This window comes from Dendrobates tinctorius, unplaced genomic scaffold (genome assembly GCF_039654945.1).
Source record: "Dendrobates tinctorius isolate UK_male_01 unplaced genomic scaffold, ASM3965494v1 ptg000040l, whole genome shotgun sequence".
In the NCBI taxonomy this organism is placed as follows: Eukaryota; Metazoa; Chordata; class Amphibia; order Anura; family Dendrobatidae; genus Dendrobates; species Dendrobates tinctorius.
The window spans coordinates 21,076,182-21,103,741 of NW_027361708.1; the positions used below are offsets into that span (position 1 = coordinate 21,076,182).

At 40.6% G+C, this 27,560-nt stretch overlaps 1 protein-coding gene across 2 annotated transcripts in view; it reads right to left on the reverse strand.

The window, feature by feature from the left end:
* LDB3 (LIM domain binding 3) overlaps positions 1-27,560 on the reverse strand; it is a 263,258-nt gene that overhangs the window by 128,389 nt on the left and 107,309 nt on the right. For both annotated transcript variants that reach the window (XM_073574869.1, XM_073574868.1), the window contains exons 4-5: positions 20,032-20,107; positions 3,027-3,049 (exon numbers count right to left, since the gene is read on the reverse strand). In XM_073574869.1, coding sequence (XP_073430970.1) covers positions 3,027-3,049; positions 20,032-20,107 — 99 coding nt within the window. The remainder of the gene's footprint in view (positions 1-3,026; positions 3,050-20,031; positions 20,108-27,560) is intronic.

Below are 27,560 nucleotides of genomic sequence, written 5' to 3' on the forward strand. Positions count from 1 at the left end.
GTACCAAGCCGCAGGGAAGAGACAGTGAGGGTCACATCTCCTGAAAACCGCATGTATAATGGAGAAGAAGGACACCAATCAGACCTCAGTCCCCTGGTACCTCTGGGGAAGGAACAGAGGCCGTGACTGGTCATCACCAAAACTGCTAATTGGAGGACATGTTCACACATATACAAATGCTGCAGATTTTCATTTGTTATTTTCAGATCAATCTGCAGCTCTTGACAGTACAAGATTTATGAATGAAATGTGAGCAAAGCTCATCCCCACGCTGCAAGGTTAAGCTGCCTTTGCTTGCAGCATGAGAGCGCACAGTTTGGGTCATTGGTGCAAACATGCCAACTGTCCGAACTGTCAATTAATAGTGCGGGAGATGTAAAATAAAGCTTCAGAAAAACCCTATAACTAAAGTAAAAACACGTGAATATCCCTTTAATGGAGGTCTATACAGGATCGGTGCCTAGAGCAGCATAAGGGGTAAATGTAGCCCTGCTGATCAGACTGCTTAATTACACGTATTTTTCCCTGCATGCAGCGATTTCAAATTACGATAGGCTGACTATGAAGATCTTTATTTGGGTCACTATTAGGAATCTGCCCTCTGTGATTATGACTTTATTTCATACATATGACGTTTTGAGATACTCTATCAATATTGACATATATATGCAGGAATGATCTGATGGACATCCAGCTGTATTTGTCTCTTGCACTGTCGGGTTATCTCTTCCCAATTCATTTAATAGGGACTACACAAAACACAATTCAAGTAGTGAAAATATTTAAATGTAGAAGTTGAAGACGTTCATAAATATATTCTGATGGAGATGATTTAAAAACTATCTAAGTTTTTAGCTTGAACAGGTTATTCCACAACATATAAAGCTGTTTCAGTTTTTGGGGGATTAACAATTAAAGTTAAATATACTAATTTCTATCCTTTAATTATGATAGTTGCCTCGATGTCCCTATTTCACCACTGATATGCTTCCCTTCTGGGTTTGTTGTAAAATAGACTGTGAGCTTTTCCACTTTTGGTGTCTGCACTTCACTAGTGACTTGCTTACAACGGGCATTAGCTGCACCAGTGCTAGAGATGAGTGAACTCAAACTTAAACGTTCAGAGTTCGTACTGGACAGTTAAGGCCCCGTCTCACTAAGCGATCTCGGTAGCGAGATCGCTGCTGAGTCACAACTTTTGTGACGTAACAGCGATCTCACCAGCGAGATCGCTGTGTGTGACAGCGATCAGCGAGCGGCCCCCCTGCCGGTATCGCTGATCGCTGGAAGAAACCTCTGGACATTTCTTTGGTCGCTGGTCTCCCGCTGGCCAGCACGCATCGCTGTGTGTGACAGGCGAGAGACCAGCGATCAGGTGTAAAAAATAATAAAAAAATAAAAAATATAGTTATTCTCACCTTCCGACGTCCCGTTCAGCCATCCTGCCTCTTTCCACGCTCCGGTCCCAGTGATCCTTTGCACGAATGACCGCGAGACTTTGTTATCCCTCGAGACCGTGACATCTCGCGGTCATTCGTGCAAAGGATCACTGGGACCGGAGTGTGGAGAGAGGCAGGATGGCTGAACGGGACGTTGGAAGGTGAGAATAACTATATTTTTTATTTTGATTCTATTTTTTACAGTGATGGCAAGCGATGCCAGGCGCTCGGCATCACTGTGCTGATCGCTGGTGAAGCTGTCTGTGTGACAGCTCACCAGCGATCACATAGCGACTTACTAGCGATCCTGACACCTTCATATCGGTGTCGGGATCGCTGGTAAGTCGCTTAGTGTGACGGGGCCTTTAGTGTCCGATGTTAAATGCCAAACACGGACTTCTACCGGAAGTCCGAGATCTCTATACGAGTATATTGTTTTTCTCCAGATCTGAAGTTTGGGTCTCCGTTGTTTTCAATCGGGTTTTGGTTCAAGTTCGGGTACAGTTCTGGTACCTGAATTGAACTTTCTGGCACCAGAACCCATACATCTACAGGTCCTAACCAGCACCGTTCTCTATCATGGTTGATACAGTATGAAAGAAGGGGGCTTGGATAGCTAAAAAACTTATCAAAAAAGCCAGCTGCCTGCCAGCACATTGCTAGTTGCATGCTGACATATGAAGGAGGGGAGAATTCTGCTTTTGGGTAGAAGCAAACACAAGTGGAGCAGTCCAGCGCTGAAGTAGGGAAATCAGGTTGGCTAGCAACGTCTAGATCGAGAACCTAATACTCCAGTCTGTTGATGGATTTATATGGCGAGAATTCCTCATACAGAGATGCAGTTAGTGCTGCCTTACAGTACAAGTCAGAAACACTGTTAATCTTTTTTTTACCAGTGGGAATTTAGCTTTTTTTGTACTTTGGAATCATTTTTGCCATTTGAATGTTTAGCTGGCAAAACATTATTAGTAGCGTTAAAATGTTATGTAGCTTGTGAATCCTATATTATTTCTCCATTGAATAAAATGCATTCTCTACTTGGTGGAAAATGAGACTTCACGGAGACGTAGCAGATTAATCAATGCATAAATATTTATAGTCGCAAAGGAAACTTCTATTAAGACCATTAGTAGATGTGCAGAGAGATCTATCCATAAAATGCCAGGCTGGAAACTGCGTGGCAAGTTCATTATTACATTATTTATATTTAGTCACTCTTTAATGTCTACGACACCAGTTTCTTTTGATCTTTGTAGATTTTGCAACCTTAGCATAGAACTACATTGATTCACAGAAGTTGTCATTCTAGAAGCAGCAGAATACGGCTGCATGCTGTAGGTTGGGTTAGACGCAGGAACAAACTAAGTAACAAAAGCGCATGGTCCGTTTAGCGCATCAAAATCATATTTTGCGTAAAAGGTTCTCCACTGATAAAGACTTTTAGAGAGGGCGCAAGACATCATTGTTCAATCCCTGAGATCTTCCATGTTATTTCCTTTCCAAACACCACATGTACATGCTGACCAAAGGCGCGGGCCACACAAGCACACACATCCAAAGAAAAGAAAGCAACACTCTTATACTAACTTGGCAACAGTGTTGGCTATAACCTGTAGAGGCAAAGAAGAAACAGAAAGTGAAGAAAAACACAAAAATCGTTCATATCTGTATGTTAGAATCAAGAAAACATTAATTCCTACTGGTGAGTCGTCTCTTTAATTCCAAAGCTAGCCAAGAAGCCAGTGACTGACCCATAACATCACTGAGGATCAAGACCATGTAAGATAAAAATTGGTGTAAGACTTAATAAATAAAAATAAGTCAGAAACAGAAAATGGACTTCTTCTTCTAGCACTGGCTTATATAATTACGTCCCCATTCCTAAAACATATTTTGAATAGTTGGGATTTTTCCCAAAGAAGGAGTTTCCTAGTTTTACATCACTGAAAAAGAAGGTCATAACCCAAACTAGGCACAAAAATGATTTTATGAGAACTGTAGCTTTGGTTTGGAGGAACTGTGACGATATACAAGAAATACAAGAGGTTAGTACAGAGGTCTCTATATTTCATATGTATTTTATGAATCCATAGTGTGGCGCCTGTAATGTACTATGGGTCTACATTGTATAACTGTGTTTTCTCCAATATTATTTAGAGACATAAAATGTTTTTTGTCCTTATGTATAATATATAAATTGAATTTTTTTTTTTTTTTTTAAGATCATGTCCTATAACATTTCCTGAGTGTTTATGGTGTAGGTTCCCTAGCAGGCTGCCAGGAACTTAACTATAGGAGGTGAAATGAAAAAATAAGAAATATGCAGCACTCACCAGTAAAGCTGAAAAACTGTGCGTCTTTATTTCACATGAATTCCATCAACAGATATGTGGACATGCAGGACGTTAGAAGAATGCTAGGGGAGGGAGGTGCAGGACAACGGCCGTTTCGAGAAGCGAGTAATCGCGAAATGGCCGTTGTCCTTCACCTCCCTCCCCTAGCATTCTTCTAACGTCCTGCATGTCCACATATCTGTTGATGGAATTCATGTGAAATAAAGACGCACAGATTTTCAGCTATATCGGTGAGTGCTGCATATTTCTTCTTTTTTCATTTCACATTGAAATATTCATGTTTTTTGATGCAAGCACCTCTGTTTTTTGACTGAAATATATACTGCAATACTTCAGATAAATCGCTCCGTCTGTTAATGTGGTGATTTGTGTGCCCTAGTTTGCCGTTCATCTGTTTGCTCTTTGCTGTGATCATTTAACTATAGGAGGTACCTAGGAGGCTAAGGAGGCACAAAGGGTACTCTGACCCACACCCCAGGCAAAGACGAATACTTTAGATGTGGTGTCCTATTACAGATTTAACATTGCACAAAGTGCAAAAATGTGGCTGTAGCTGGACTGAATCAAGGAAAAATGAATATCTCAATCCTTAATCTGAGGTAGGTGGGTACGAGCCCATAGGTTTGCAGGTAACACCCGGCAGTTAGTGTGAAAATGTCCAAAAACTAAGAAATCAGATCATTTAATAAAGTTGTTGGTTGAAACATTTACTTACAGATATTATAATTTTCCTATTACATTCGTGTGACATATGATTGATCAGTGAAGTTGTATGGCTATGTCCTTTAAGGTTCATATACTGAACCTAGTTTTCCAATTTTGACTCAACCATTGTCAAACCAAAACATAATTAATTACCAAATAGCCATATTGTAAAATTTGGGCAACAACCCTTCAAGAGACTGCTGAAGATAAAAAAAAATCCTGACTGGGGTTGGGGTGAAATTCCAAAGGTACAAATGAACAGACGTGTCACTGATATTGAATAAAGGCAGGCAAGTACTGTACTTCTAGTCCTGGAAAGCCTCCTGAAATGATGGTGATGGATGGATACATGAGCTCCTCCTGAGCTGAGAGCCACATTCGAACAGATTTTCTGTGGAACATACTCATCTGGCTGCCAAGTAACATTAGGCAGCGGCCACTGAGCTTTAGAGTGGCTCTAACGGCTCTCAATGATTGTCTGCAGGGAGTCCATTAGTGTAATAGCCAATATTTAAGTGATCGCACTGTATGGTAGCATTTGACATAAAGACTCGTGACATTAACTAAAGCTTAAATGCTGTTCATAACCATCCACAAATAGGAGAGGAAAACAACTGCATTGCTAAAATACAGTGATGAGCAATAGGCACAAAATGTGAGGATTACTCTTTTATCCAGTAAGACTTATAGAGGTGTTATGGCTGCTGGATGACCCTGAAAAGTATTTTTGAGAGTTATTTCCACCAAGGACTGTATGTTATGTTAAGCCCCAGTGTTCCATTGCGACTAGTCTATGTGTCAGATGGTATTACTATACTCTCTCCCTGTACAGTAAGTATGAAAATCAAGCTGTGTTCACTGAATATCTAGAAAATTAATATACGCCTTGACTACAATTACTGTATTTGATGGACAATGGAATTTGTGGCAATTTGGAGTTGTCTTCTCACATATATATACTGGGTGCAGACATCTAAGAATATTCTCTTATAAGGGAAAGCCAGATGAAAACAAGCACTTAACAGGGGACAACAATACAATAAAGCAGGGGAATACTTATAGAGGGAGTGGGCATCTCAGAAGCTCTAATGTCTAAAGGTATGTGCACATGATGCCTTTTTCAGGAGGATTTTACCTGAGCATAGTGATTAAATATATGCGCAGCAATCTCATATTGACTTATTGGGCACAAGTGTCTTTAGTTACGCCTTTCAACAGTTTTAGGCATCGAAAGTCGAGAAGCGGCTAAAAGACGTGACCGGTCCAATCTTCTTGGAAGCTGCCACTATGTTATACGTGGCATTTAAAAAAAAAAAAGCAGACAGCAGAGCCACAGCAAAAGCCATCAATAAAGACGCAAGAAAAGATGCTTTAGGGCAAACAGAGCTGGCTTCTTAGACTTCAAAAGCGATGTGGGTAAGCTGGCGTCTAAAAGATGCTATGTGCACGTTCCCTAAGGCGACCTAAAGGTCCTATACTACATAAAACAACACCAATATTAGAAATGTGTGGCCCCTGCACTTGGTTTTGCCATAGGGCCTTGCCAGTTTCAAATCATGCTTTTATATATATATTATATGCTAATATATATAATACTCCTTGAGAAAGCCACCTGGCGAAACGTACACTGGAGTCCTGTAGTGTTCTAATATGATATGTTTGCTTTTTGGTATTTCCTTTTTTTACCAATCCATTTGGACTTTTTTCATAACGTATATTTATTGACCCTGCTGCTATATTCTTATTTAGACTTGTAAGCGTATTTATTTAGGGAAATTAACATTCATTTCATATTATACCCACTTCTTATATGTTTCCCTGTGAAATTCCCTGTGCATGATTTCATCCTCTCTGTATGGTGTAACTCCCTTTTTAAACCCCCCAAAAAATGTTTAGTTTTATATATTAATAAAAATATATATTTATTGAACATTATTCTACATGTTGTGCTTATTCACATCTGTTGGTAGGATTTGTATATAATACTGTCGCAACCAATGTACAGCATCATAATGCACACACCAAGAAGACCAGCACTAAATACGGGACTTGGGCACCCATTCATCATTTGCATTAATTTTTAAGTCACTTCTCTTTTTTGTATGATATCAGTTGCTGCTTTTGGAGCCAAATTCATCGAAATGGCCCAGGTGATTTATGAATTTGGTGCAAAGTCAATAAATAGTCTTTCTTCCTGTCTACAACTGATTTTGCGAATCTTGGTGCCACAAGTCCCATGGTGGCCCCAAAAGTTGCAAAAATGCACCAATATTTTGCAGCTTTTTAAAAAGTCGCAGTTGATGAATCAGTTTTTAACTTCTGGAATTGTTAAACCCTACCAACAAAATGGAAAACAAACAAAACAAAAAATAGTTGAGCGCATATAAAACAGACTTAAAAAAAAGTGCAAATAGAGTAATGAATAGGTGCAAGCAAAAAAAAAAAAAGATGCAAGACACACAAAACTCAATAAAAAAATAAGCGCGTATGGAATTCAATGCAAGAGCAATCATATGTGATATGCTATTGACCCTCGGCTCCAGCTCTGCTGCGAACGTGAGCCGAGTGTCATGCTGCTGTGCTGCGATCCTCTCGCATGAGAGTGCGGAGGAGATGGAGAAAGTAATTTCTCCATTTTGTCCATTGCCTGTCTCGGTGTATATCGGACTGCACTGAGATGACATCAGAGTGCAGTCCCATGTTTCACACGCAGCCATAGACTTGTATGAGTGCGAGTGAGCCGAGTCTCGCTGTGAATCGCAGCAGGCTGCGAAGGTTTTCTCATGCTGAGCAGTCACTTCACTTGTAGACTGCAAGTGATATCTGCATGGGAACAGAATAACAAGGACCACCGGGGTGGAGGTGCAGGACAGGCGCAGGGTTTTCTCAGGTGAATAAAGTGGTTTACTATTGAGTTGCTACAGGAAACTTTACTAACCCATAAAATGAGTGAACAAGGAATGACATGATGTATAAAGAAAGTGTGCAATGGTAGATGTCAGTATATGCTGTTTGCTCCAGTCTTTTGGCCAGTGAAGGAGATGTGTTCATACTGAATCCAAAACCTAATAAGCCCAAACCCTTCATTGAAAATGGTAAAGTATGCATAAACTAGAAGCCATAATGCATCTTCTAAACATTGGCTATAGCTTTACCTTAACAGTACAATGTTATATATATATTATGTAATCTAAGGGCAGCATAAGGTAGGGGCTGAGACACTGATTTCAGTAATGTGTCACTTAATAGGCTGTGTGCTGTTTCAATACAGTGAGTGTTTTATCAGCAGGAGATTATCACTACCTGGACTAGGTGTCCTGAGAGCCCTGCTCTGACCACACCCCCAGTACTGATTAGCAGCTCACTGTACAATGTACACAGACAGCTGCAGTGTGGGCGGAGTTAGCTTCCTGAGCTCTGCTACATGCTACATCTAAAAACTCTTTGTGATTGTATCACAACTGCTGCACCCAGCAAATTAACTGATACATCATCGGAATCAGGGTCTCTTTTCCTACATTATGCTGCTTTCAGATGAGGTAGCAAAAACCTGGTGACAGATTCCTTTTAAATAAATATGTGGCATGTGTAATATGAACTGGATTTTTTATGACACCTTTTTTATAGTTGTAATTAGGATTTCCTCCACCCTGAAGAATGATTCCATCACCTGCTCCTGCCCGGTTCCTAAATAAACTGGCAAAGAGATCATGGCTTGCTGGTTCCCCCCTATCTTTGGTATTGCTATCTCTAGGTAAAGTACGGTATATTTGTGACTTTTTAACTTTCTTAACTTTAAAGAATGATGCTTTTTACTCTACTCCTGTGTCACCACGTACATAGAGAACTATTGTGGCATTTCTTCTAGTTTCTAAAATCTCCGCCTGCTATATTATCTACTGAGATATATTAAGAACGCGCTGGAGCCTGTAAGCAGATAGTCATATAGCCATTTTTGGTATGTGTTCAACAGCTGAGCATCTCCTTACAGTCAAACACAGTGTAACAGTATCGTTTGGTAAAACGGAGCCTGTGTCTTTTTTAATCCTCTGAACCTCGTCCATGCGCGTCATCTGACAGTTTTAAGGTAGAACAGGAGGTAAACGTTTAGAGAAAAATCAAATTTATGATCCAGTGGAGATGGTGGAAAAAGCAATCTGTTATTTCTAAAGTGGAAGTGCGCTCATTCATAACGGGACGAATGTATACAAGTGCACATAGTCCAGATGTTTCACCTTATTACAATGGTTTGGCAGCAGTAATTCCCATTTCCAGCACATAGTCAAGTAATCCATTACCAGATTCCACTGTATGAAGAGTTGTCGTAAACCCAGTACAATTGAGTTCCTCATATAGAAGCACTACAACTGCATTCTTAATGGAGGGAGAATTTCAATTGAAGAATATGTAGGACAATTCAATAGTGTTGTTGTGTGTACCAGGAAAGCAATGGTCAGATGTAGCATGGTGGCTCAGTGGTCAGCACTGATCTGCAAGAAGTTTGCATGTTCTTCCCATGTTTTCCTGGGTTTCCTCCGGGTTCTCTGGGTTCCTCCAACACTCCAAAGGCATACTGTTAGGGAATTTAGATTGTGAGCCCCAATGGGGACAGTGCATGAATGGTGATTTTGAAAAAATCAAGGAGAAGGATCTCATGAATCACATCCTGACAGCTACCATGGAAGGTGCTCTGTGTTGGTTGGTCAACATTCTCCCAAGATCCACACCTTAGGCAGAAGTCCACTGTGTAGGTGTTATTGTTGCTATAAAAGGAAATTCAGATGACAAATGTCGCCACCTATAATGATACTTTTTATAGAGGATGATCAATGAAGATAAATGGTGGTCACAATGACTGGAGACTGTAAATGGACCCTTTAAAAATCAGAGGCAATGTCTTTTTTGTTTTTGCCAATCAGTTATTGTTATGGAAAACCACGTCTGACCAGACATTTCTCCTGCTGGCCCTACACAGGAAGTGTAGTATGACCTGGCAGCTATTCAAATGGCCAACCATGCAAGTCCCTGAGTAGGAGACGCTCTCTGAGACGGAATCTCCTCCATGATTTTCATATACCCCATCAGTGCATATGGATAGGATTTGTCTTTTACCAAAGAACCACACAAAAGAATTATGATTACTTAGTATTAAGGCCTAGGAAAATTGTAACCCTACCACAGTAAGATAAATCGGAGGAACAAAATAAGTAGGAAAACACGTTCACAATTCAGTTAAAGAGTGACCGTGATCATTTATATTTCATAGATCAATAGTACACATGAAAAGAAGCAAATTTGCTATATATCTTATCTGATCAGTCTTCTCCCTTCTCCTCCTGGACTCACTTTATGGGCACTATCTGCCATCTCCTCTCTCAGTAATGGGAAAATCTGTATTCACTGAAGACAGATATTACCTGTACATTGAGAATTTTGAGAATGAATGATCAGTCCAGAAGGAGACAATAAGATATACTGTATTACAAAGTGTTTTTTATGGGTATAATTTATTTATGAATAATAATAACAATAATAATAATCTAATATATAAAGCTCAAGTGTATGTATGTATGTATGTATGTATGTATGTGTGTATGTATGTATGTATGTGTGTATGTCCGGGATTGGCATCCGCACCGTCGCAGCTACAGCCACAAAATTTGGCACAGTCACACGTCTGGACCCCGAGAGTGTCCTAGGCTATGTTGTGAGGCGAAATTTTAACTCCGCGCATTCCAATTCACCAAACAATTTTGCCCCTATCTATATAATGGGGAAAAAGTGTGTGTGTATCAAGCCCCTCCCCTCATTATGATATCATAATGGTTGCCATGGCGATGCTGATGTCATCATAGGTTGCAAGCCCCGCCGCTCATTATGATGTCCTAATGGTTGACTATGGGATGGAGGATGTGTGATGGGTATATGGGCACTGGACTATGGGATGGAGGATATGTATGACGGGTATATGGGCACGGGACTATGGGATGGTGGATATGTATGATGGGTATATGGGCATGGGACTATGAGATGAAGGATGTGTGATGGTTATATGGGCACTCGACTATGGGATGGCGAATATGTATGATGGGTATATGGGCATGAGACTATGGGATGGAGAATGTGTGATGGGTATATGGGCATGGGACTATGGGATGGAGAATGTGTGATGGGTATATGGGCACTCGACTATGGGATGGAGGATATGTATGATGGGTATATGGGCACTCGACTATGGGATGGAGAATATGTATGATGGGTATATGGGCACTGGACTATGGGATGGAGGATATGTATGATGGGTATATGGGCATGGGACTATGGGATGGAGGATGTGTGATGGGTATATAGGCATGGGACTATGGGATGGAGAATGTGTGATGGGTATATGGGCACTCGACTATGGGATGGAGGATATGTATGATGGGTATATGGGCACTCGACTATGGGATGGAGAACATGTATGATGGGTATATGGGCACTGGACTATGGGATGGAGAATATGTATGATGGGTATACGGGCATGGGCCTATGGGATGGTGGATATGTATGATGGGTATATGGGCACGGGACTATGGGATGGAGGATAATTATAATTTGTTATAACTAACCACAGTTAGTTACTATGCCCGGGCAGCGCCGGGCTCTTCAGCTGGTTATAAATAAATTGACAGTTACTCTTTAAGTTGATTTTTAATTCTAGATATTATTAGAAAAAATATATGTCAACATTTAATAAACATGATCACTCATGACCAAAAAGGTAACTTTCTGGAAGTATAATGTGTCCATTTCTAGCATGCAGTCTTTAATAAGTGGTGATGCCCGTCCAGTTATATGAGCTTCAGCATTCTGTTCTATTACAGGCCAATGAAGTGAGGCCTCTTGTATGCAGAGAATTTACAGTGAGGGTACACCAGTATAGGCATCCCCCACTGCTTGGGAGACAGGACGGTCATCAAGTTTTACATCGCAAAAATAATACTGAGAGCAGGTATAGGGTGGTTTTAGCAGGTTGAAATCTAGGAAACTGTTCAGTCCCCCATTCACAAATCGTCCACTGATGGAATGGGATCCCCACTAGCACACTGAGACCACCCACTATTCTCGAGCATTTTATGCTGATGGTATTTGTAAATTTGATTGAAGTATTATATGGGAACTTTATTAAGAATTCTGTGCGCCCTGTAAGTCAGCATAATGCGTACGCTGCGTACGTTGGTATTTGTCTTGCAGCAACTGGTCTTTCTAATCCTCATATACATGGCAGCATTTAGTTAAGTATCCAGGAGGAAGGCTACGGTTGTTCCATACTGCTCATGCCTGAGTGAATAAAAGTCTTGCTGCAGTATACATACACAGACACCAACAGTTGTTATATCTGCCATGAATCAGTGCAAAAAACCTTCTATGGCTAAATTCATCAACGTTTGTTAAAGTAATGGAAAAATGGAGCAAACATTTTTACATTGTGATTTAAAATATTAAAGTTCCCCAAATCCACGTAGACTAACTCCACTAATAAATGTATGTGATTGCAGTTCAGTATTTTTACATCTTTAAAGTTGTAAGGTTACAGGGAGCAGAAGTATGGACAGGGGTTTGGATATAGGGGACTTGATTCCATAAACACAGAGTCCAGTCTTCAGGCACCATGTTATAGAGCCGGGGGAGCTGAGCAGATTGATATATAGTTTTGTGAGAAAAGATTCTGTATAACCTGTGTTTTCATCATTTAATCCTCAGCTCTTTCTGGGATTTTGGGTCAAGTGGGAGGTCCTATCAGTGACTGACAGCTACCTTCAAACTTATACAGAAAAATCTGCCAATCACTGAGAGGACCGCCCACTTGACCCAAAATCCCAGAAAGAGCAGAGGATGAAAGACATGTAATATGGAATCGTATCTCACAAAGCGATATGCCAATCTACTTAACTCATACTGCTCTATAACATGGTGCATGTCAATTGGATGACAGATTCATAGTGACAAGTTCCCTTTAAATGTAACACCAAGGGGCTGTGTTATCTTCCCCAATATCTCTGCCTGGAGAGGACATAATGGACTTTGACGGTATAAAATTACAAGTCTGAAAAGGAAAAAATGGACTTTGTTGTGACCACAAAGAGTCATGATTTTATTTGCCAGGAAAAGATGATTCCAGGAAACAAAGAACCTCAATCACATATGATTTAAAAGGTTTCCAGTGGAGTTTGGCTGAAACTTTAGGAACGAAAATTTGCATTCAATATTCAATTTTTAGAAAATTTTCTAAAGTTGACTTTTAGTATATTAAATTAAATAAGTTGATGAATTATGCCAGGAACAGTCAGTTCAGTGCTATAAAACCCATATGTAATATTGGATAGTATTAGTGTAATCACGGTAAAACTTTACGGGAACCTTCTATTACGTACCCTCTAAGAAGACCTCCTCCTGAAGCCCTTCCTTTGAGACTCAAATTATGCATCTCAGTCATTTCATTAAGAGTCTCTGCTGAATAAAGCCCAATGGGATTGTTATATAGTCTTTTCTTAGCAGGGCTAAACTGACTGTTGGTATTGTTCTCGTCATTGACTAAGCCGTCAGGCTTGGGATATAAGCTACGCCTGACGGAAGACGTTTCAGAAGCAATGGAATGAGACGACATGGATCTAAGAGGTGATGTCTTTACAAAAGAGTTGCTATGTGCATGATGGATCTCTTGCTTGTTGAAGTAGCCTGACATTGTCCCATTAGTGGTCACACCACCACTCAGAGGCATAGCAGTGTTAGACAGAGCACTGAGGACTGTTCTGCCATTAATTTCCAAAGCGTGGTCCTGTAGCATACATGCAGGCCAAGAGAGAAGAACACAGTAATCAGAGGAAACATGCAGAAGAGACAAATCTGTCATAACAACATTTAGATGCGACAACATTGACAGCAATCGATTCAAAACCCAAATTCAAGATGTTGGCTTTTGTAAGCAAGACATGTTTAGCACACGGCATGATATTCTACTTTTTAAAGCAGTTTTTTTATTGTGTTAATTTTGCATTAGAATCAGATGATGCAGCACAGTCCTAACAGTGTACTGTTCACATGGAGTGATAGATCCTGCAGTCATTGAGGCGACTTTTCCAGTCTTCCTTCTGGCTATGGTACCCCTCTTCAGATCTGTTATGATCCATTTTGGCTGTCAGACTTTTTTCACTGAATATTTTCACAAAAATAGAAGTGAGCATGGAGTCTTATAGTCTGTCAGCAGGTTTTCACACCCCAAACTATTTATACGTGCATGCAGCTCTTGCAAAGGCAAGTCCAGCAATATGGCCCATCCATTCCTGTCACTGAAAAATTAATGTTTGAATTAATATGCAAATGATGAAGATCTGAAGTCTCTGTCACTCCAGCTCTATTCATCACCCAGTGTTGCCTCCTCCTGCTTGACTAATTGCTCATTTATCTGGATATCTGAAAACATATAGCACAGAGAATGCTAATTAATAGGAGGAGGCAGCGCTGGGCAGGGAATAGAGCTGGAGTGACAGAGGCATCAGATCGAGGATAGCAATTTGTATATCAATTTAATGCTGATTTCTCAGTGATGGATCAATGGACTGGCCATGTTAATGTATATCTGGGCTGGCTTTTCAGAAAGCTGCATACACATATAAATATTTTTGAGTATGACAAACTCTCTTTAAAGGGAGGTCAGGCTTGTGTAAGAGTAGGGAAAGTATTACAATATAAAATTACAATTATTCTCCTGTTCAAAGGTCAGAGAGGTCCAGCGCCAGAGCACTGCAGTACTTTACTCTGCCCTCAACAGGGCAGAGAAAGTACACCTGCGCAGGAGCTGCGGCAGAAGTAAGAAGGAGGACGGCATCTCTAGAAGATGGGAGGCGCCGGACCAGATCGTGACACCCATCGCACCCACCCCTGCCCCTCGGTGAGTATAATCTAACTTGCTTTTCTTCTCTTTCAGGTTACATCGGGGGCTTATCTACAATATTACAGAATGCTGTAGATAAGCCCCTGATGGCGGTGACTGCATCTTATAGGCCCAAAAGGGGTGACAGATTCCCTTTAATGTTATATTTAATTATCTCCAATTCTTACAGAGGCATCAGTACCACATATGTGTACTTTTAATAGTTTGAATGGGAATATAGATTGTTTAAAATGTTTCCCGCTTTTTTATTTAATTCTACCAAGGAATTTTAAAGGGAATGTGTCAGCAGATTATGTTATATAACCTGAGAGCAGCAATAGGGGCTGAGGCTAATTTCACACTTGCTTTTTTTTGCAGCGCGTTTTTCCCTCAAAAAAACGCATTGAAAAAACGCATGCAAAAGCATACAACTGCTGCGTTTTTTTCAAGCATTTTTATGAGCATGCATGAAAAAAACGCAGCGTTTGTATGCGTTTTTAGTGCGTTTTTACCGCGTTTGCGTTTTTTCCAAACATTAGGTGGCCCCTCACACTAACCCAAACCATGACTTTACTAACCCTAACCCTAACCCTAACCCTGACCCTAACCCTGACCCTAACCCTAACCCTAACCCTGACCCTAACCCTAACCCTAACCCTGACCCTAACCCTGACCCTAACCCTAACCCTAACCCTGACCCTAACCCTGACCCTAACCCTTAACCAAACCATACTTAACCCTAACCCAAACCCTAAACCCTAACTAACCCTAACCCTAACCCTGACCCTAACCCTAACCCTGACCCTAAACCCCCTTAACTAACCCTAACTCTAACCCAAACCCCTAAATTCCATGGTTAACAAAAAAAAACGCATGTGCAAAAAAACGCATACATAAGCATGCCAATGCGCACATATGCGCACCCATAGACTTATAATGGGTGTCTTGCTGTAAAAAAAACGCATTGCGCGCGCATGCGTTTTTTTGAGGCAAGTCGGACGCCCAAAAAATGCAACAGGATGTATTTTGTGCGCCCGAGCGCATACCGCAAAAAAACGCATGCGCGCAAAAACGCAAACAAACGCGTGTGTATGTGCACATAAGCGCATCCCATGCAAAGTATAGGAAAAAAAACGCATGCGTTTTTTAGCGCTAAAATCCCGCAAAAAAAAAACGCAAGTGTGAAACCAGCCTGAGACCTTGATTTTAGGGATGTATCACTTACTTGACTGCTCGGTGCAGTTTTGATAGAATCCTTGGTTTCTCTGCTGATGCTGAGCGCTGTATATCCCCGCCCACACCCCTGATTGGCAGCTTCCTGTGTACACTGCACATAGGCAGAAAGCTGCCAATTAGTGGTGGCAGAAAAGGAGCAAAGTTGTGGATTTTCCGCTCTGCTCATCAATAATGGAGATCCAGATTATGAGATGATCGTGCTGCAATATTTTACTAATGGTTCCTAATCAACACATTTCGAAGTTATTCTAATCCTCTTCTTTAGAACATAACCATGTATACAGGCCGTGAGAAGTGAACGTATTTATACATGAGCTTCAAAAACTGAGCGTCAAAAAGACACATGATTTGACATGTCAAAGTTCAATGCATAAAAAAATAAAGGAATACAATTGTGTGTCAATGGTAATCTACTTTTATTATTGTTTCTCTTTAAAAATCTGATTAAATAATAATTATATTTATGAATTAAAATATATATCATAAAGTGAATTTGAACTCATGTTATACTTCTATCGTGATGTCTGGTTGTCGGTTAGTTACACATTGAGCACACTAGAGCAGAAAATTCACAACTTTGCTCCTTTTTCCTGCTTTACTGGTTGGAACACCTGTGGTTTTGCAGCAGGTGACTGTCTATGCTTTTACATGGCTGTGTGCTCACATCCTCATCTGGTCAGCATAACCTTAATTATATTAATTATTTCTTTTACTTGGATAAGACCCTATTTGTGCTTTTTTGCTCCTAGTTTCTTCAGTAATTGGTGGTGGGGTCAGGGATACACTCATTAGCTTGACTGGCTGCACGAGACATCTAGTCCTCTAGTGATAATGTCCAGCTGGTCCATCTGATAAAACACCAATATAGAAACTACAGCACACAGTCTCCACCCCTGCATTATGCTGCTCACAGATTATATTTCAAAAACCTGCTTACAGATTCCCTTTAAGTAGTACCTGATAGCATGAATAATCCCTAGGAGGTATTAGGACTCGGAGCACTTTATCAGCCTCCTAATGATGTTTTTAATGATCACCGTGGACTAGTCAGAGACCACTGTCAATCATTGCTACAGTTCTATGACATCAAGCTCACAGCGGAGTGACTGACATCACAGCAAGTGGTTGGAGGAGTAGGGAGTACACGCAGTTTTTTTTGTCTGTCTATGTTTGGCTATGTTAAAGGCTTTCTCCGAAAACAAGATAAAATGGTGTCCATATAATTCACATCTCAGAATTGGCTGCAGACTGGACATACAGCTCCCAAGACCTATGTCAAACTGATAAGAGCTGTAACCCACATATTTCAGTTAGCAGGGAGCAGAGCTGTAATATGTGAAGAAGTATATCTTCTCCTCACTGATCACAATGGGTTTGTAAGCTCCAGCTTTGTAATTCTTTTCCTCTTTTTGAGTCTGACAGGTTTATAGCACTGCACTGACTGCGCAGAATGGAAAGACAAGCATTAAGGAAGATGAAATTGGAGATAACCCTGGTTATGGTCCATGGGGAGAATATATATTTCTTCACATATCACAGCCCTGTTCCTGGCTGACTGAGGCATGTGTGATATAGCTCTTATTTATTGAGGTTCCGGGAGCTGTATGTCTTCAGTCTGCAGCCCATCCTGACACATCACTAGAACATGCTGCAATTTGAATTATATCACAACTGCAAACAAGGGTCCGTTAAAATTTGATTGTCAAATGTACTATTGTTCTAAGAACTTAGGGAAACTGAAATACTATTTTATGATGAATCACTGAACCAATGTATTAATTGGGCAAACAGAGATAAAGGCTAGGGGTAAATGATACCTTGTGACTGGTGTCCCACACAGTATAATTGCTGGAAGTTAATGTTGTTTTTTTTAGAATTTGTGGTAAAAAATCAATTTGTTGTCATCTACTTCTACTGCACCTACTCTTATTACACATCGAACTGTCATTGTACAGATTACAAAAAAATTGAGCAAAAATGGTTTGTAGGACCTTGGTATAGTGGCCACATCCGTGGTCTGTAGCCACCAGACCAGAGTCCTCGTAACCTCTTCATTTTGGCATCCCCATCATCTTTTCTAATTAGTCAGCCCTACTAATTAGTATTATCAGGAGAAATGCTGGGGATGCTGACAGATAAAAGGAGGTTTACAGGGGTCTGGACTGGATTACCATCATGGCTGCTGGATCAGAGTCCTGCCAATATTTTTTAATTAATCCTAGTTTCAATTCAATGCATGTAAATTTGGTTTCATTCGCTACTGAGATACTTCAGGGCAAATTTGTATGAATGTGTAAGCATGCTGCAGGTTCACAAATTCACAGCATATCCTATCTGTCGCAGATTTTTTCACATTTCCCATGTATTTTACACAATACAAAATCTGCATAGAAATGTGCAGCAAAGTAATGCATGCAAATATTGGCTGACGGTTTTAGGCTATCTTCACAGGTTATGACCCATGGCTGAGTGTAGGACTTGATTAGGGGGGACTTACAGCCTTTTAGGTATTAAAAAGAAGAGGAATGATAGCAGTACTAAATTAGGATTTGCTATTTAAAGAGAACCTCTCATGGGTTTGGGGCTGCCCTTTTTATTTAACAAAAGAGTTTGCTGCCTCAGACCAGTGAATTTTCTATATATCACCTATTAACAAAAGTGGTCCCATGTGTCCATAATGTCCTCGACTTTCTAACAAAAATTGGGTTTGAATTTCTGGGTTGATGGATATGTTTGTAAAGGTCGGCCAGGGTTGTAGTCATGGCCAAGGACACCGGGGCGCCTGAGCCCTGGCCTCCCTTCACAGACACACTACACTGTCCTTGTAGTACACCTTTCTCTTCATTCCTGGTGCCGATGGGACCTAACCTCCTTTCCTAGGGGTCGCCTTTGGCTTCATACGAATGAACAGAGATACAGTCCAGGTAAAACTCAAAATGCAAAACTTTACTTTCAGTTCTTTTCAGCACATCCAGATAACATTCCATCATCTACATCAGTTTCTATGTTACACGATACTGCATCTTTGCCTTCTCCACTCTCCCTGTCACATGGCTCGAGATCGGGTCGTACCGCACTGTACGTTTTCCCGGCATCCTGGTTGTGTAAGCTCACTGTATACAAGGGGTCCCTCATCAGTTTCACCCCGGCCCCAAGGGAGTCCACTCAAGCTAGCAATCTCCACATACTGAGTAATCCGCCCATTTGTCCTGCCGTGTATTGTACTGCAGTCTTCTTACTGGGAAACTCTGTCTCCTGCTTCTGGGGAACTTGATCCCCTGACACCTCAGCTATATCTTCACTAGCTGGCACGCTGTCTCTGGATGGCTGGGCACTCTCTTTAATGTTGTGGGTTTTTTGGGTGGCCCGAGCACTGAGGGCTCCCTGCCCTGACTGGGCTCTTTCAGCTCCCTAGCCCGACTGACTAAAAACAGGAAGCTTTCCTATCTTACACACAGCTAACCCCCTCCTATGTGGTTAACTATTTATAGGGTGACTTATACTAAAGAACTCTTTACCTACGTCTAATGGCTAAACTTTACACTGCACTTTCCCTGTTAAATACATTGTGCAGCAAAATCACATTACACTGGACATTATATATACATATCAAAGCAGCTTCAAAATATATATACTTGTCACATATAGCATACTTAAGGGGTTAGGGGAACAAATCATCCTTTGTAACCCCTTACAATGTCATGCAGAGTGGGATCCTACAACCCTGGGTGGCACGTCTTGCTGTGAAAGAATGAGATCTCGCTCATTGGCCTAACCCTGTGCTGCTGCCTACTTTACCAAGCAGTAACTGCTTTAATGATGTTACCATTTGTTAACCTTTTAGCAACATCTGCATGTTGGGATCTAATAACTCAGATGTTTCGACCTGACTTTTCCTAGAAAGTCCTGTCCTTTAGTGGGATATAGGCACCTGTGTGACCACTGTTGTTAATAGGCAATATTTAAAGAACTTACCAGTCTGAGGATACCCACTCTTTTTAAATAAAAGGTCAGCTCCACACTGGGTCTCTTTAAATTATACTGTAATATTTTCCCAACATGGATATGGCTATAGAGCGTCCTGGGACAGCAGTCACACTTGGCCATGGCACTTAAAGAGGTCTAAAACGCTCTTCTGCCACATATGAATGTGAGGGTTACATGATAACTATGGGACTTTGTAACAATTTTTTGCATTAGAACCTAGGAGTCTCACATTATGCCAGCTGTGTATGTTTTTGCAGTTTTATGATTACTATTTTATTCTGTGCTGCATGGAAACCATCAACAAGCAAGTTTTATGCTGATTACAGAACTTATTATGCTTTTGGCAAAAACTGAGGATAAAAAGATTTATTACAAAAATGAACGCAACCTCTACCTTCTGATGAGGGATCACTGGCATTGGAGAGTCCATTCGTGGAGTGGCAATGGGAACTGGTCCTGGACGCTTTGACCTATGAAGAGAAAATTAAGATAAATAAAAGTGTTTGTGGTAATATCCAGGTAAATGTTGTACATGGTGTCAGCAGTTGGGTATACAGCGGAAGAAATTACTGTCCTTGTTGAGACGTCTCAAAAAATTCTCTGGCTCCTTATTGCATTTCCCAAATATATGCAACATATTATATATTTCATGCTATTGTTTGTTACATTCTTGTACAGAAAGGTTTGGAATTATGGTCACCTCTCAGCTTTCCTACTAACAATAATAGGTCTGCGGAGTATTTTACCTTTGTTAGCTAAACCATATATTTTGTGTTGAGAAAACACGGTAATTTCTAACATACTTTGGGCTAGATCCATTAAGACTGGCCTTGTGCACACCAGATTAGATGAATTTAGATGAATTCATTAAGAGGGGCATGAAACTGATGTAAGCCTTCGCCAGAACATTTGTGATATAAGTTACCCCACTAAAGTGGTGAAGTTTTGATGACTTCGCTTGGCGGGCCTTGCCAGACCCAGTTCTGCTCATTGGCTGAGACTGGTCTAAAAAAGTCAAGAGATGCGACATTTTTTTTATATAACTTCAAATTACAAATTACAAAAATTGATGTGACATTTCAAGATGTTTTACTCTGGAATTCTGGCAAAAACAGTTTAATAAATCAGGTCCTTTGTTCTTCTTCCTCTCAAATTGCTAGATCCCTTTTTGCAATCAGTGAGTATAAGGTTGCATCTCTTGGAGTAGATGCACATGATATTATAGTGCCAGCAGTAGATGAGACAATTTTTCATCTGAATTGTCATCTGTATGGCATCCGAATTTATACATCAGCAATAAATTAAATTTACAAGACTAAAAATAGTTTCTTATGTAATTAATGGCAATTTATCTGTAAAACTCAGGGTTTTTTTATGGTTGATCCATGTGGGATCCAATTTTTTTCTTACTCCTGTAGACTTGAATAGGTGAGTCTCATCCAAAATACAAAACAGACTGGTGCTGCGAATTTTTTGTTTTATATTCGGTCTATGTGAACAAACTGTCATCTAAACAGCTCAACTGGCTGTGTAAAAAAATCTGCCTTGAAATTGATCTTGACATGTGCAATCTACAGAATGTCAACCCATGCTGTGGAGCTTTTCTCCAAATGTCAATGTATACGGTGTCTGCTGCAAATCTGCATCAAAAATCTCCTTTCAAAACAAGTAGATTTAGCCAGAAATGATGCTGGATATTCACAACAGATTTTTTCCAAGATTGGATATTTATTCACCCGAATAAACTGCACTAACACATGCAATAGCACAGCAGCGCAGACTTACGAAGAACAAGTTTATCATTGTTACAAGATATATAATACAGTCCTCGCTTGGAACCAGTGTCGGACTGGGGTGCCATGTGCCCACCAGTAACCAGCTTGAGGGCCCCACTTTTCAGCACCATGCATATGTGACATTATCCTCAATCACAAATTGATATAACAATGAACTGGGTAGATTGTTAAATGAGTAAGATGCTGCCTTTATCTGTACATAGTGAATTAAGTATATACAGTGGGTACACAAAAGTATTCAAACCCCTTTACATTTTTCATTCTTTGTTTCATTGCAGCCATTTGGTAAATTCAAAAAGGTCAATTTTTTTCTCATAAGTGTACACTCTGCACCCCATCTTCACTGAAAAAAAAACAGAAATTAAGAAATTTTTGCAAATTTATTAATAAAGAAAAACTGAAATATCACATGGTCATAAGTATTCAGACCCTTTGCACAGACACTCATATGCTGTCCATTTCCTTGTGATCCTTCTTGAGATGGTTCTACTCCTTCATTGGAGTCCAGCTGTGGTTAATTAAACTGATAGGACTTGATTTGTAAAGGCAAACACCTGTCTATATAAGACCTCACAGCTCACAGTGCATGTTAGACCAAATGAGAATCATGAGGTCAAAGTAACTGGCCAAAGAGCTCAGAGACAGAATTGTGGCAAGGCACAGCTCTGGCCAAGGTTACAAAAGAATTTCTGCAGTACTCAAGGTTCCTAAGAGCACAGTGGCCTCCATAATCCTCAAATGGAAGAAGTTTGGGACCACCAGAAGTCATCCTAGACCTGATCGTCCAGCCAAACTGAGCAATTGGAGAAAAGCCTTGGTGAGAGATGTAAAGAAGAACCCCAAGATCATTGTGGCTGAGCTCCACAGATGCAGTAGGGAGATGGGAGAAAGGTTCACAATGTCAACTATCACTGCAGCCCTCCACCAGTCGGGTCTTTATGGCATAGTGGCCCGACAGAAGTCTCTCCTCAGTGCAAGACATATGAAAGCCCGAATAGGGTTTGCTAAAAAAAACACATTAAGGACTCCCAGACTATGAGAAATAAGATTCTCTGGTCTGATGAGATGAACATAGAACTTTTTGGTGATAATTCTAAGCAGTATGTGTTGAGAAAACCAGGCACTGCTCATCACCTGCCCAATGCAATCCCAACAGTGGAACATGGTGGTGGCAGTATCATTCTATGGGGTGTTTTTCAGCTGCAGGGACAGGACAACTGGTTGCAATTGAAGGAAACATGAATGCGGCCAAGTACAGAGATATCCTGGATGAAAACCTTTTCCAGAGTGCTCTGGACCTCAGACTTGGTCGAAGGTTCACTTTACAACAAGACAATAACCCTAAGCACACAGCTAAAATAACAAAGGACTGGCTTCAGAACAATTCCGTGACCATTCTTGACTGGCCCAGCCAGAGCCCTGACCTAAACCTAATTGAGAATCTCTGGAGAGACCTGAAAATGGCTGTCCACCAACCTTCACCATACAACCTGACAGAACTGGAAAGGATCTGCAAAGAAGAATGGCAGAGGATCCCCAAATTCAGGTTGAAAAATGTGTTGCATCACTCCCAAGAAGACTCATGGCTGCTCTAGCTCAAATGGGGGCATCTACTCAATACTGAGGAAAGGGTCTGAATACTTATGACAATGTGATATTTCAGTTTTTCTTTTTTAATAAATTTGCAAAAATGTCTACATTTCTGTTTTTTCAGTCAAGATGGGGTGCAGAGTGTACATTAATGAGAAAAAAGGAACTTTTTTGAATTTACCAAATAGCTGCAATGAAACTAAGTGCGAAAAATTTAAAGGGGTCTGAATACTTTCTGTACCCACTGTAAGTAATACTCATATAAGAGAATATGCATGGCCCGCCGGAGGATTCTCCTGTTATCCGATGGGCCAGTCCAAGCTTGCTTGTATCTATACCTGTTCCAATGTCATCATGACATGAACATAGCCGTAGCATGTTTATATCTGTCATTAATGTGGCTGTTTTATGCAGAAAAAATTTCTGACACTGTTTAAGTATGTATAAAAATTACTGTGTAACTTAGATTATATTTTACATCGCAAATAGAGAAGAAAACAATTTTCAGATTTTTACATTTCTTAATTTTTTTCATGTTTCATGCCGAATGAATACATTGGAGCATTTTGGTTATATGGTTACCCAATTGCATTTTTTTATGTTAAACTAAATAATGGCGGACTTTCACTTCATTTAAGTAAAGCAAAATAGAAATTTTATAAAAAATATTGTAAATTTCAATGCAATTTATGAAGGAAGCAAGAACTGCCAAAAATTTGATAACAGAAGGACTCAGATACACCTTTTATTAGACATAAAGGAAGTCCTCATACACCACATTTTGTTCAAATTGTCATGTAGTGGTACTCCTAGACTCATAAAGGCTATACACTAAGACTGCCAAGACTGCCAAAAATTAGAAGATGGGTCATCCATAGACCCTTGAAGGCACCAACTGTAGTACCTCATTCAAATATTGTGAAGAAAGTGTAGCTGTGGTACTGCCACACTCATAAAAGCTCTGCACACAGTGCAAAGCCTGACAAAAATTAAAAGCAGGGTCATCCATACATCCTTGAAGGCATCTACTGCAGTGTCTCATTCAAATTTTGTTAAAGTGTATTTGTGGTACTCCTACACTCATAAAATCTCTGAACACAGTGCTAAGCCTGCCAAAAAGTACAAGCAGGGCCATTCATACACTATTAAAGGCACCAACTGTAGTGCCTCATTCAAATATTGTTAACAGAGTCTAGCTGTGGTATTCCTACACCCATAAAGGCTCTGCACACAGTGCAAAGCCAGAAAAAAATTAGAATGAGGGTCATCCATACACCCTTAAAGGCACCAACTGGAGTGCCTCATAACAAAATTAAGAAAGTGTAGCTCTGGTACTTCTGCACTCATAAAGGCTTGGCACACAGTGCAAAACCATGAAAAAAATTTAAGGAGGGTCATCCAGTCATGCATAGTGTCATGATCCAGGTTGGATATGACAGGTTTTGAATAAGTTACCTTTTTTTTCATTTGAGCTGGTTGCTTAGAGTTGGTTTTGCCCCCGGTGGCCATTAGGCTTATTACACAGTGGTGTCTTTTGTTCTAGTTTGCCCCCGGTGGTGGTGAGTGTTATTGCATGGGAATCTCTAACAGGTGGGAGACTCTGGCTCCTAACTATAAAGGTGTGTCAGGTGTTCTCACTCACGGTTGGTGATATTGGTGTTTTCCAACCATCCTTGATGAAGGAAGGAGCTAGAGAGGGTTCCTGGCAGCTCAGTCAGAATTCTGGAGTGGCAGCTATGGTGTCAGCGAGGAGTTCTTGCAAAACTTGGTGGAGTGGCATCTATGGTGTCAGCGAGGAGTTCTTGCAAAGCTTGGTGGAGTGGCAGCTATGGTGAAAGCTGCACTCAGATGCTGGAATCTGTTGCTGCAAAGCTGCACTCAGATGCTGGACTCTGTTGCTGGAAAGCTGCACTCGGATGCTGGACTCTGTTGCTGTAAAGCTGCACTCAGATGCGGGACTCTGTTGCTGGAAAGCTGCACTCATGTGTTGGATCCGGTTGGAGGAAAAGATGCACTCAGGTGTCAGGCTCTGTTGCTTGGAGCATTGGCAACAGAGCAAAGCTAAGTGGTGTTTCCCTGTTTGTCACTTTCCTCAATGTGTGTTTTAGTGCAGTGGTGGGATTAGTTTCTGCACCGTCCACTTCACTAGTAAGGGATTGGTTCAGGGCGAGCTAGGGATTTCAGGTATCCTGATCGGCATCCGGTGCGGAACCGGCCTAGGGATCGTTAGGAGTGTAGAGACACTGACTCAGGGGAGTGCAAGAGGTCTCCACGTCCCCGTTCCCTATCGCAGGGCCACCATTGTAATTGTTTTCCTGGTTTTCCCCTTTATTCTGAAATTTGCCCTGCTGGAGGCGGTGTATCCAGACATACGTGTACTACTGAAATTCGCCTGCTGGAGGCGGTGTATCCGGCTGCACATTCTATTATTTAAATTCGCCCTGCTGGAGGCGGTGTATCCAGGGTCACGAGTGTCATATAAATTCGCCCTGCTGGAGGCTGTGTGTCCAGTCATACGTGACCATGACACATAGACCCTTGAAGGCAACAACTGGCAGGCCTCATTAAAACAGTGTGAAAGTGTAGTTGATGTCGTCCTACACTCATATAGACTTTGCATGAAGTGCAAATTCCTAAAAAAAAAGATAATGAGGGTAATACAGTCATACATAGACTCTTGAAGGCAATAACTTGCAAGCCTCATCAAAATATTTTGAAAGTGTAGTTGATGTACTCCTACAATAATAAATAAGGTAAGGATAAGGAAGGTAATACAGTCATCTATAGACCTTTAAAGGCAACAACTGGCAGAACTCACTCAAATATTGATGGTTAAAAACACTTTATGTGCTACTGTCATCTGGTGGTGTGGAAACATCAGGGCTAATGCAAGCTTTGCTCATTTTTATAAGAGTGAGAAACTGCCTCTTCCTGCCTGTTTAGGTGCTGCTGGTCCCTCCCCCTCAGCACTGCTGGCCTCACACTGAATGCCAGCTTCCCAAGATGGGTTAGTGACTTCGTCATCCACCATCTTGTCTTTCACCGCCGCACCCTGGTCTTCCTGACTTAGTGACTTAACAACAACCTGACTTATCAGCAACTGTGTCTCATCATCATCTACCTCCATAGACCAAATTTGCTGTGTCCCACCATCATCTTCTTCTGACCGTGGATGCTCTAAAGTTCGTGCATCACTACACAGAATTTCCTCCTGTCACTCTTGAAACATGCAGGGTGAGAGACCACAACCAAGAAATTATGTTGTATAGAGCTCCTCAGAGTATCCTAGTGTTGGATCACTAGTCTACTGAGACTCAACATGGTGGGAGAAAGAAGGATCAGGGTGAGGATTAAGGGATGCAGACTGTTGACTGGTGAGACTGGACTGTGTGGAAGACTGGGTGGTGCTGCCAAGCCTGCTGTACAGTGTCCATGGACACAGTACTGCTGGAAGCGTTATCTGCTATCCAACCGATCATCTGTTCACACTCGTTTTTCTTCAGAAGTGGTGTCCCGTGCTTCTCTGCAAAGTGGGACAGGAAGCTTTGTGTTGTGGATGAGCATATTTCTTGTGCTCCAGCAACAGGCATAGTTGCACCTGCCCCACATCCTCGGTGTCTGCATGCACCATCATCAGCACTTTCACGTCCCTTACCACATGCCATACGCATTTTGTTACTGCTAGGTTTCTGGAAACCAAATTTCCATTATTATTTGAGACTAATTTTTAATTAACCAAAAAATTTCATCAACTGTAGCAAGCCAAGCGGTTTTTAAAAATTAAAAAAAACAGTAATTTTACACAAAGTAGGTTAAGCTGTATGAATGACAATAGTCAGTTTTTGCAACCAAATAATGTGTCATCTGTAGCAGGCCAAATGGTTATTAAAAATTATAAACCACCTTAACTTTGCACAGAGCATGTTAAACTGTATGGATGAATTGAATCCAGAAGGTTTTTTTAGAGTTTAATATACTAATGTAATGTAACACTAAGCAGTGCGTTAAAGTCTATGAATGACTAACTGAATCCACCAAACAATGTTGAATTTTTTGAGTGTTATATACCACCCTAATGTAGCACTAAGTACATTAAACTCTATGGATGACTAATTCAATCCTGAAAAAATGGTGAATTTTTTTAGTGTTATATACCACCATAATGTAACACTAATCACGTTAAATTGTATGGATAAGTAATTGAATCCACCCAAAAAATTTATGTTTTTTTAGTTTTGTATACCACTGTAATCTAACACTCAGCAGTGCTTTAAAGTCTATGGGTGACTATTTGAATCCAGAAAAAAGTTAACTTATATACCACCATGATGTAATAATAACCACATTAAACTGTATGAATGATTAATTGAAGCCAGAAATTTTTTTTAGTTTTTTTGGCAGTTTTTATATAACACCGTAATGTAACTCAAAGCATCGGATTAAAGTCTATGGATGGCTAATTGAATCCCCCCCAAAATTCAGAACTTTTTATTTATTAGTTTTATATACCACTGTAATGTAGCAATAAGCAGAGCCT